The 12,140-nt window shown below is 40.2% G+C and overlaps 1 protein-coding gene across 1 annotated transcript in view; it reads left to right on the plus strand.

Annotated features, from left to right (window-relative positions):
- AP2B1 (adaptor related protein complex 2 subunit beta 1) overlaps positions 1–12,140 on the plus strand; it is a 156,133-nt gene that overhangs the window by 92,118 nt on the left and 51,875 nt on the right. Inside the window, exons 15-17 of the mRNA XM_049771462.1 lie at positions 4,058–4,099; positions 5,065–5,211; positions 6,935–7,080. Of these exons, the coding sequence (XP_049627419.1) occupies positions 4,058–4,099; positions 5,065–5,211; positions 6,935–7,080 (335 nt within the window). The remainder of the gene's footprint in view (positions 1–4,057; positions 4,100–5,064; positions 5,212–6,934; positions 7,081–12,140) is intronic.

A 12,140-nucleotide genomic window follows, 5' to 3' on the forward strand; every position in this document is an offset into this window, starting at 1 on the left:
GCAGTGCTCGAGTTTATTCTGGCTCTGTGCTCAGGAATCACTTCTGGTAGACTTGGGGAACCATATGGAATGCCAGGGATTGAACCCAGGTTGGCCATGTGCAAGGCTCTACCTGTTCTGCCCTCTATGTTATCGCTCTGGCCCTTAAACCCCCATTTTAAAATGCCTATACTACTACTACTTTGAAGCTTTTTTTCATTTTCTTTTCACCAAAAGAGAAGAGGCTTTTCCCTTTAGAACTTCCCCTTTTGACTCTAAGATTATTATATGGTTTTGTATTCATATTTTATTTCTTCTGTCATATCACAAATTCTTTATCTTACCATCTATGTATTCCTTCATCACCTAGCATCTTTACATTCCCCATTTGCCTGTATTCAAATGTGTATGTGCTTGAATAAAAGACATGTCCTGCCTTTCAGATATGTTGCAACTGTGTGCTAGAATCAGAGAGAAAACAGATATGCTATCTCATTTCTATTCCATCATTTCCTATTACTAGATTCTTATTTGTAAAGGTGTATTTTTATAATTTACTAATGTAAATTAGGGGAAGGCTTTGGAGCCACACATGACAGTGCTCAGGACCAGTTTTCCTGTGATGGTACTAATACTGTGAAATTTTGAGGTATTGTGCAACCACTTACAGCTGTGCTGACCAGGATCTATAGATCTGAAACAAATTTGGTGGCTTAGAGTTAATAGGGCTAAGTTTTGAAGCTGGGCTGATTTTGTAGGAAGATATAGAGTGTGACTGTGCGCATGCAGAAAAGAGAATCTGCTCCCACCCATTCTTGAGAATACCACTGAGGTATCAGCATGGACCAGACTGGGAAGAGTAAGTGGCCATCATTTCCTTTGGAGCTTAGTGGAGGAGCTGGGCATTTTTCTGCCAGGAAGGTGTGGTTTTGGGTGAAGGCTGCTGAGTTTTCCAGTAGCAGATGAGGTGGGGATGGGTGGAGTGAGGCTCAGCCTGGGGGGTTCAGCCCACTCCCATTCCAAAAATATTTTATTTTTCTGCCTGTAGTCTGGTTGCATCTGAGAAGGTACAGCTGCTTGTATTATTTGGGTTCAGTTGTGAAACTGGGCCGTTTCTGAGTATGTCCTGTATGATGCTGGACTGTTGTGTTTCTTCAGGCAGAAAGGGGAATCTGTACCCCACCCATTCTGAGAATACCCCAGAGACCATGTGATTTTTTTTAATCTGATGTCATGGCTAAGTTATCTTTAGTAATCAAACTCTGGAAATAATAGCTCGTTGAGGTTTGGAATACTCAGTTCAGTACACAAAAACATAGTAGCTAGTTATGAAGCACCTACCTGGGTTATTTTCTGTCAATGTGGAAAAAGGTTTCACTAAATCTCAAGTAGATTATGTTTTAGAATTTGGCAGTCTCAGCTATATATATGGTTTATTTGTTCGTTGAGAACATAGTCCAAATTCTGAAGCCATTAAGATTTTGTTTTGAACACAGTCTGATGATCTCCATGTTTCTGTCCAGTAAGTAGCAGGCTATCAAGGGAATTTTATAGAGAAGAAAAGGTATTGGCGATTCAAAATGGAATTTTAAATGCACAATAAGAACTAAGAAGGAAACAAATGTGGAACTGTGACAAAAGAAAAGGTGGTTGCACATTTTTATTTAGGAGGGTGGTGGAGAGATAGGCCATAATCAACTGCTCAGGGTTTATTCCTGTCTGTGTGGTCAAGGATTACTTTTTTTTTTTTAATTTTTAATTATGAGAACAATGGTGCAAAGAGGAGAAGTTAAAGTTACAGTGGAAGGACTATCGCCCATAAACAGAGTTCTCAGAAGAAATCTGATGATGTCTAAATATTGAACTTACAGTCAAAGAACATTAAGAAAAATAAGGCAGAACCCATGTACAATTACTTTGTCCACAAGTCTCTAGATTGTAGTACATTATAACATTTCTTAGCAGTACACAAAGCAATCTAAAGCCATTAAATTTATGTGACTACTTAAACATTGAAGGCATAGTGTTTTTTTATATTTTCATGCACATGCATATTAGTTTAAGTTAACATCAAAAGTTTAAGAGTTTTTTTTTTAGGGTTAGAGTCAAAGGAGCACAGTAAAAACGATGTTGGAGTGGCAAATATTGTTTGCATAGGCCCACCAAAATATGGGGGACATGGAAAGGAAAAGCCTTGGTCTAAATACAAGGAGATCCTACCCCTGAAGTTTCCTGGCATAAGACCAACTCTAGGCTCCAGGCAAACTAGTTTGTTCAATCCAAGTCATTGTCTGTAGTGCCAATAGTTTTATTTTTCACGCAGTCTCTATTGTTGGCATCAGGTTTCTGTATCAAAGATCCTGGAATCTGCACATCCTACATTGAAGTCAGGCTGGTGTGGAGTATCCTCTAGTTTCACCTCACAATTAAGGGGCAATACAGAAAGCCCAGTCCAGTAAGCAGGTCATTGTTGTTGTTAAATCTTCTCAATGTTAAGGGAAGTCTCTTTTTTTTTTTTTTTGGTTTTTGGGCCACACCCTGTGACGCTCAGGGGTTACTCCTGGCTATGCGCTCAGAAGTTGCTCCTGGCTTCTTGGGGGACCATATGGGACGCCGGGGGATCGAACCGCGGTCCGTCCTAGGCTAGCGCAGGCAAGGCAGGCACCTTACCTCCAGCGCCACCGCCCGGCCCCGCACTACAAGATTTGTGTGTGCCCATCTCTATTAGATAAGAACTTATTTTCCCGTTTTAATGTGCCTTAGCAAACAAATAAAGCCACGTGGCATTATTGGAGTATATGGGGGCGTAAGAACAAGGATTACTCTTGATAACTTCAAAGGATCCTATAGGTCCTGGGAATTAAATTTAGAATCAGCTACCTGCAAGGCAAGCACCTGTCCTATCTCTCTGGTCCTAGTCTTTATTTTTCATACAGCACCCTTAGTTGTGTGTATGTATTTTATGTTTCTTTCTGCCAGTTTTATTTCAGCTTTAGTTCTTAGGTGCTTTTGTCATGAAAGACTTCAGTTAAATTATATCTGGGACCTAACTGGGAAAAGGAAAGACAAAGATTGCACATAATTATTTTTGTCACCTAGCTTATTTAGTTTAATTTTCAGTAGTTAGCATCCTTTTAAATAATCTCCTCCAAGTAATCATAGTATTTCTCCTTATTAATATTGACTGTGAAGGCTGTCTGAAACATTATATTCCTTCCCATGCCCCCTACAGGTATATATCTTACTATCCCACTATCCCAACTGTTTTCTTTCTTATGAAAGTCTCAGATTTAAAAATCAATCTATTCCACCTATCATTTTCAATGCTTGACATTGTAGCTCAGCATTTGTTTGATTCCCACCCTTTTGCTTTTCTTTTTCTTCTGCCCTTACGATTTCTTCTGAAATTAAATAACAAAACATTACTACTTAGCAACAGTAAAAGTTTACAAACTTTTAAAATCCTGTTTGGTCTATGTCTGTGTACCCCAGTGGGAAGATTGGAGCTAAAACATGCCTAAGATGTCCCTCTACATATTTACAGATTTTTCTCAAATCTCCCATACACCATACTAAGTCATATTTTTTTACAATCTAGAATTTGTTTTGGGACCACAACTGGCAGTGCTCAGTGGCTACTCTTTCCTATATACTCAGAAGTCACTCCTAATGAAGCTTGGGGGACCAGTCTAGGGATTGAATGTAGGTTTTCCACATGCCAAACATGCACTTTACCCTTTGATGTATTTCTAACATTTTAGAAGTTCAAAAACAGAGAGGTGAATTGAACAGCATGTATTCCCCCATGTATTCCTCAAACTTTTTAAACAGGGGGCCAGTTCACTGTCCTTCAGACTGTTGGAGGGCCAGATTATAGTAAAAACAAAAATTATGAACAAATTTCTATGCACACTGCATAGAAGTGAAGAAACAAAATGGGAATAAATACAATATGTGGCCCGCGGGCCGTAGTTTGAGGACCATTGACTTACAGCAATTTGCAATTTCTATATGGGAATCTAGTACTTAGCTAAATGAATTCTACCTCTCTCTTTTCTCTCTCCATTCTCTCTTTCAGCTTGGCAGTGACCTTGGCGGGGGCATTGGAGGAAGTCCGGCAGTAAGTGCCATCTGTTTTATTCACCTGGGATCTGCTCCCCAACTGTTGATGCCTTGTTATACCCACATTCTCAACCAGCCACTGCTGCTTTCTAACCCTGAACACCAAAACCTCTTAGGCAGTATATGAAGACAAGGAAGTAGTGCAGGGCTACTTGCAGTTGGAGTCACATGCTAACAGCATAGGGAACTCTTTAGGCATTGGCACTCAAGTGTCTACAGAGATCTTTTTCTTCCTGATTAAGGAGCTAAAGAAAATGGAACCTGTCATCTTGATTGGAGAATTCTCTTACTCTCTGGTGTCATCTAAAAAGAACTTGAGAAAGTCAGCTAAGCTTCAGAGTGAGACTCTCCTAAGTTAGTTTGAGAGTATGTCAGTATTTCCTAGGAGAGTTTGTTTTTTTAACCAGAGGAAGGCTTACGTGGACCTGAAGGGAAATGGAACTATTAAGTTGGATTTTTTTTTTTGAGGCCACACCCAGCAGCACTTAGATGCTGCTCTTGGCTCTGCACTCAGAAATTACTCATGGCACGGTCATGGGACCATATGGGATTCCAGGGATTGAATCCTGGTTAACCATGTGCAAGGTAGTGCCCTACTCGCTGTGCTATCACTCCTGCCCCTGGATGCTTCTTTCTATGGAAACAAACTTCCCTTTTAGGGTACCTGTAGGTCTTTAGCACAGAGTCATGAAAACTAAACTTGGAAACAAACGGAAAGTATCTTAGATCTTTGTGTTCTGATACTACTGATAATCCCTTTATAGAACTTCTAAGAGTGTGGGTATCTTATTAATGATGAAAAATAACAGTATTTGAAAAACAAATTTGAAAAAACTTCCATTCCTTTGACTATTATAATTATGGTATGTTCTTATTGATTTATAAGTGCTACAATAATATAAGCAAAAAATTTAAGGACTATTAATCTGTTCTTGATCTTCCTCCCACTTTCTTTCCTCACAGGTAGGACAGTCCTTCATCCCATCATCAGTGCCTACAACCTTTGCTCCTTCACCTACTCCTGCTGTAGTCAGCAGTGGTTTGAATGACCTATTTGAACTCTCTACAGGGATAGGCATGGCACCTGGTGGTTATGTGGCACCTAAAGCTGTAAGTAAAGAAATAGGTTTCAGATTTACTAAATCTAATATTTATTTGGTAACCTAATGTAGAAAAGTAGGCAAAAGGATGAACAGTTGACGGAATAAGAAGTGGTAGATTCTTCAGACATTTGCAAAGATGTTCACTGCACTCATAATTTAAATATACTAAGTAAAAATTATGCCAAGATTCTATTAGTCATTTTATCAGATTGGCAAAAATCCAGAAGTTTGATATTATACTCATTAGAAAAAGAGCTCTTATATATTTTTGATGGGAATGTAAAATGGCATAACCCAATTTGAACTAGAAATGAGACTTAGCAAAATTACATTTGTAAATTGATTCTTTATCCCTACACTGCCATATCTATAATTCCATCCCAAAGATGCCTGACAAAATTTTGAAATGTTATATGCACCAGGTTATTGAGTTATTTAAGGTAAAGATTGGAAACAAACCAAACCTCATTTAATAGAGGTTAATATGGTTAAATAAATGGTGGCATATCTGTTCTATAGAAGAGTGAGTAGCTATAAAAATGTCTTTAAAAATTACAGAAATATGGGGGCCGGAGAGATAGCATGGAGGTAAGGCATTTGCCTCGCATGCAGAAGGATAGCGGTTTGAATCCTGGCATCCCATATGATCCCTGGCAGGCTCCGGCCTGCCAGGAGCAATTTCTGAGCGCAGAGCCAGGAGTAACCCCTGAGTGCTGCTGAGGGTGACCCAAAACAAAAACAAAAACTACATAAACTGAAACTACATTACACTTATTAAAGTCTCTCTCCTCTCTCTTTCCCCCTTCATTTTTATGCAGTCCTCAAAGGCAATAAAATTACCAAGTGGAACAGAAGAAAGGGAAGAAGCCTGGGTTTACCATAGATTTTTTTTGGAAACAGGGAATGTAGTGAATGGGGGAGCTTTAAATAAATATGAGATCCCCTTGACCCCAGAATATAGTGAGAAGGAAAGAAACTGAGTAGAAGAAGAGAAACACAAATATATTTGAAAGGATAGGGGCCAGGGACCAAGCGGTCTCAGGTGCATTGGTAGTGTTAAAAAAGGACAGAACGGGAGCCGGAGAGATAACATGGAGGTAGGATGTTTTCCTCGCATGCAGAAGGATGGTAGTTCAAATCCTGGCATTCCAAATGGTCCCCCAAGCCTGCCAGGAGCAATTTCTGAGCATAGAGCCAGGAGTAACCCCTGAGCGCTGCTGGGTGTGACCCAAAAACCAAAAACCCAAAAAAAAAAAAAAAAAAAAAAAGGACAAAACTAAATATCCAAGCCAGGGGCAACAACATTGGAATCAAGAGACCCAAACTAAATCTAAACTATTATTCTGGCAGGCGGGGGAGAGAGAGTGATATGGAATGGACTTGGGGAACATCGGTAGAGGGAGATGGACACTGGTGGTGGGATTGGCCCTGATTTATTATATGTCTGAAGCCCAACTATGAAGGACTTTGTAAATCACAATGGTTTCAATAAAATTAAAATTAAAAAATAAATTCCAAAAAAAAAAAAGGTTACCGAAAAAAAGAATGATATCAAAATTCAGAAAACATGACTTTATCTTGAGCCTTTTGCATTTGACTTGGTATTTATGATGAAAATCTCCATAATTGCCTAAGGAAGTAAAATCTTCACTTCATCTTTCCTTATTCAAAAACAAATAGCATAGAAATAAATCCTGTCTGGTTCCAATGGACTTTATACTCTGTTTCAGGTCTGGCTGCCTGCTGTAAAGGCTAAAGGCTTGGAGATTTCAGGAACATTTACTCACCGCCAAGGGCACATCTATATGGAAATGAACTTCACTAATAAGGCTTTACAACACATGACAGACTTTGCAATCCAGTTTAACAAGAACAGGTAAAAGATCTTAATCCTGAGACCACAATGTACCTTGTATCCTACATGAGAATGTTCATTTAACAGTGAGCAAAAGCTCTCACTTGGCAGCCCTTTTCTGGAGAGCGAGCTCTAAACAAGTGTATTAGAGTTATCTGCTTCAACTATTTTAGTTATTTTGGTTTGGGGGTCACACCCATTTGTGGTGAGGGCTTATTTCTGGCTCTCTGCTAAGGGATCACTCTTGGTGGAGCTCAGAGGACCATATGGGGTCCCAAGGATTGAACCTGGGTTGGTCATATTCAAAGTAAGTGGCCTGCCCATCGTACTCCAACCCCATCTTCAACTATTTAAACCCTTGGGAATTAATTAGAAAACTCATCTATTTAAAGGAAACCGGAATTTAGCCTTCTTGAAGAAGTACTCTAGGTCTAGAGTGCTTTTGCTAAAATAATTTTATTTTACACTTTTTCATTCAAAGGGTACCCTAGATTCAGTCCCCAACATTGCATATATTCCCTGAGCTCTGCCAGAAGTGATCCCTGAGCACTCCATACATGATCTTAAAAATAAACAAAAAATGAACATACATTGATTGATAGAAAAATCAGGAGATAGGGGCTGGAGCGGTGGTGCAAGTGGTAAGGCATTTATCTGCCTTGCCCGCGCTAGCCTAGGATGGATCATGGTTCGATTCCCCCAGCATTTCATATGTCTCCCCAAGCCAAGAGCATTTTCTGTGCGCATAGCCAGGAGTAACCCCTGAGCGTCACCAGGTGTGACCCAAAAATCAAAAAAAAAGAAAAGAAAAGAAAAATCATTATAATTAATTAAGCAATTAAATAATTGCTTATAGACTAACAGTATTGCTACTTCTATTAGCAATCAAGTTTCTGCCTTGAATAAAGAAAATAACATGAAATAAAATGCCAATGTTCTCTATTTCTTAAATATCATTGGTTTTTATGTTGGGCTTAGGAAATAGTTTATTCATAAGTACAAGATTTGCAAACTTCACAAAGTAATAATTGTACCTTAGAAAAAATTTAATGAAATGTTTCAATAGCAATTTGCATTAGTTCCTGTCTTATTTCTACTCATCTAGAAAGTCTTAGGATTTCCTGAGTACATGACTCTGTGCCTAGATTAGTAAGGTTCTCCGTTATCATTTCCTTAACCAACAAAGCTTTCACATTCTCTTCTCTCCTTCAGTTGAATCCCAGTGATGCAAATATTATTTCTCTTGGTGCTCTCCCATCGACCTCTTATGCTGTCTGCATTCTTTTTTCCTTCCTTTTTTTTTTATGGTTTTATTTAATAATCATCAAGTAAACCCATTCTCTCTTTAATATCTTTCATTCTACTACTGAACTACTCTATTGTATTATAGTTTACCTATGTTCAATTAATTGATTCCTGATTAAATTTTTTCATATTTTCTCTTTCTATGTTGAAGCTTTCTTCTATTGATTACCTCAATTAAGCAAATCCTTACCATTTTCACTTGGGGAGGGGTTGGGGTCACACCCAGTGGTGCTAAGCGTTACTCCTGGCACTGCGCTCAGAAATTGCTACTGGCAGACTCTGGGGACCATATGGGATGCCAGGAATAGAATCCAGGTCCATCCTGGGTCAGCTATGTGTAAGGCAAAAAACGCCTTACCGCTGTGCTATTGCTCTGGGCTCACCATTTCACTTTTAAGTCTTAATCAGAGTGTAGAGAACTCTTAGGTGCTTGGGTCCTGGTCCAGACTTTTGTCACTTTTATCTGTATCCATTCATTCACTAAGTGTGAATGAATTCCTCCACTTCCTCATTGTGTCTCATAGGATGAAGGTTCTAGGAATGAGGGTCTGGTTTTGTGTAGGTTTAGTCACAATGTAAAGTTTATGTTTACTAATTTAACCCAGAGACTGGTACTGAGTTTATCTTGCTCTGGACTGCTGCCGGGATTTTGCAGGCGTAAATATATCACAACAATTGTATTTCTAAATACAGACCATCTTGTGCTGCATCCCATAATACTGTTGCTGGTGCTGGCAGTTATCATGTTGTGCCCCACAGGTTTAGGCAGCAAATAGAATCTTATTGGCAGGAGTTGTAAAGATCATCCATAACTCAAAGCAGATGTGTTATGTGCTAGGTAGGGAATACATTTGTCAGGCACAGACTAGCCTGAGAAGCTTCCAGTTATCTGACTCTAAGTTTATTTTATTTATTTATTTGTATCACGTATACACAGCAGGCTACTGTAAGTCTATTGCCAGCTTTCCTTAACTCCCATTCGGAAGTTTATTTTCTGACTTGAGGCATTGATTCCTTAGTCTGCTCTCAGTCTGAAGCTATTAGGAGATTCTGCTTTTGTTTTGCCTGTGGCAGGCAGATGTTATTCATGATAGAGTTTGCCTGTGGGCTTCTTTCTATTCTGAAAGGGATCAAGAAACCAACCCTGCCAGTTTACCAGCAGGCTGCAATACCTGCTGTGAAGTCTGGCTCTGGCTATCTTATCTAGCTTAGTTCTTGTCTCCACATCAGGTTTGTGAAAGTAGAATGTCAAGGTTATGGCACTGTTTCTGTTTTGTTTTTCTTCAGCTTTCCTTACACTTTTTTACCACTATCTTGGCCCAGTCTTGAATTTAAGCCATTTTTCTAAGTTTTCCTGATGGCATTTAAAAAAATTATAGCCACTGTGATTTACAATCTCACAATCTTGTCACTGGTAGGGTTTTATGCACAGTGTCCCAACACCAAACTCTCCATTATAGTGCATGTTTCCCTCTATCATTGTCTCAGCAACAGCACCCCTACTCCCATATTGAGAGATTTTTTTTTTCTTGTCCTAGGTATAGCTTATTGGCCATCCTTGTGTCTTTTGGGAAGCATCAGCTTAAAGCTTACCCTTTTTATTTTTACTGGGGAAAAGGTATTTTTTAGTATTTGGGTCACATCCAACAGTGCACAAGGGTTGCTCTTGGTGATATTTGAAGGGCCATGCTTTTCCAGGGCTTGAAACCAAGGACTCTTGCATGTAAAGAATGTGCTCCAGCCCTTTTGAGTTATCTCCCTGACCCTAAAAGTTTGGTTTCATCTGGCTTGGTTTTTGTGCCTTAACTTAATAGGACTCATGGGTACTTAAATCTGTGCTTAGAGATCACTCTTCAGCAATACCTAAGGGACCATGTGGTTCTAGTAATTAAACCCAGGTTCCAGCCATGCAAAGCATATACTCCAGCCCTTTGAGGTCTCTCTTCATCCCCTCTTATGTTGTTAAAAAATAATCAGACCAGGGCTGGAGAGATAACATGGATGTAAGGCATTTACCTTTCATGCAGAAGGTCATTGGTTCATATCTGGGCGTCCCATATGGTCCCCCGTGCCTGCCAAGAGCAATTTCTGAACACGGAGCCAGGAAAACCCCCTGAGCACTGCCGGTGTGACCCAAAAACCACACACGCACACGCGCACACACACACACACACACGCACGCACGCACGCACACACGCACACAATAAGAACAAGTTTTTTAATATTCTAGGTATACATTGCATATTTTAAATATTTTTCTCAGTCTCTAGCTTGCCTTTAAAGCTTGCCTTTAAAATCAAGCGAATAGGTTTTGTTTTCAATCATTTTTAAAGAATATTTACTTTGGGGGGGGTGGTCCCACACCTGATGGCACTCAGAGGTCATTCCTGGCTCTGTGCTCAGAAATTGCTTCTGGCAGGCTCAGGGAACCATATAGGATGCTGAGGATAGAACCCAGTCCATACTGGGTCAGTAGCATGCAATGCAAACGCCCTGCCCTGCCGCTGTGCTATCACTCCAGCCCCCAAGATTGTATATATATATATATGTATATATATATATATATATATATATATATAAGCTGTTTTTGTTTCTTAAAAGATAAGTATTAAAAAAATACAGTAGTAATGGTGTGATAGTGGCAATCACCATTGTTTGCATAGGCTCAGCAAAGTATGGGGAAAATGGAAAAAAGTGTTGGCCTAATTGCAAAGAGGCCTGACCCCTGAAGTTTTCTGGCATAAGATCGGCACTGGGCTCCAGGCATACTAGAAAAGTAAATTTTTATCTAAGAAATAAAAAGTGGGGGCCCGGAGAGATAGCACAGCGGCGTTTGCCTTGCAAGCAGCCAGTCCAGGACCAAAGGTGGTTGGTTCGAATCCCGGTGTCCCATATGGTCCCCCGTGCCTGCCAGGAGCTATTTCTGAGCAGACAGCCAGGAGTAACCCCTGAGCACTGCCAGGTGTGGCCCCCCCCCCCAAAAAAAAAAAAAAAAAAAAAGAAATAAAAAGTGAACTTTTTTCCAAATATGACTTGAAATCAGATCATATAGACCACTTGACTTTTTTTTGGGGGGGGGGGGGGCGGTTGGGTCACACCTGACAGTGCTCAGGTTTACTCCTGGCTCTACATTCAGAAATCACTCCTGGCAGGCTCAGGGGACCATATGGGATGCCAGGATTCGAACCACTGACCTTATTCATTTGAGGCAAACGCCTTACCTCTATGCTGTCTCTCCGGCCCAGACCACTTGACTTTTAGTTCAAAAACTTGCTTATCTAGTTTTCTTTGCCACTGGGATTTTGATAGAAATTCTCTCTTTTGGGGCTGGTGAGGTGGCGCTAGAGGTAAGGTGTCTGCCTTGCAAGCCCTAGCCAAGGAAGGACCGTGGTTTGATCCCTTTGATCCCCCGGCGGCGTCCCATATGGTCCCCAGCCAGGAGTAACCCCTGAGTATCAAACAGGTGTGGCCCAAAAAACCAAAAAAAAAAAAGAAAAGAAAAAGAAAAAGAAAAGAAATTCTCTCTCTCTCTCTCTTTTTTTTTTTTGTTTTTTTTTTGGGGGGGGGGGTTACACCCAGCAGCATTCAGGGGTTACTCCTGGCTCTCTGCTCAGAAATCACTCCTGGCAGGCACCGGGAACCATATGGGATGCCAGGATTCGAACCACCGTCCTTCTGCATGTAAGGCAAATGCTTTCCCTTCATGCTATCTCTCTGCCCCCCCCCTTTTTTTTATATAAATTCTTATGATTGCTTAGCAGATTTGGGAAGGATTG

Source organism: Suncus etruscus, chromosome 1 (genome assembly GCF_024139225.1).
Source record: "Suncus etruscus isolate mSunEtr1 chromosome 1, mSunEtr1.pri.cur, whole genome shotgun sequence".
Classification (NCBI taxonomy): Eukaryota; Metazoa; Chordata; class Mammalia; order Eulipotyphla; family Soricidae; genus Suncus; species Suncus etruscus.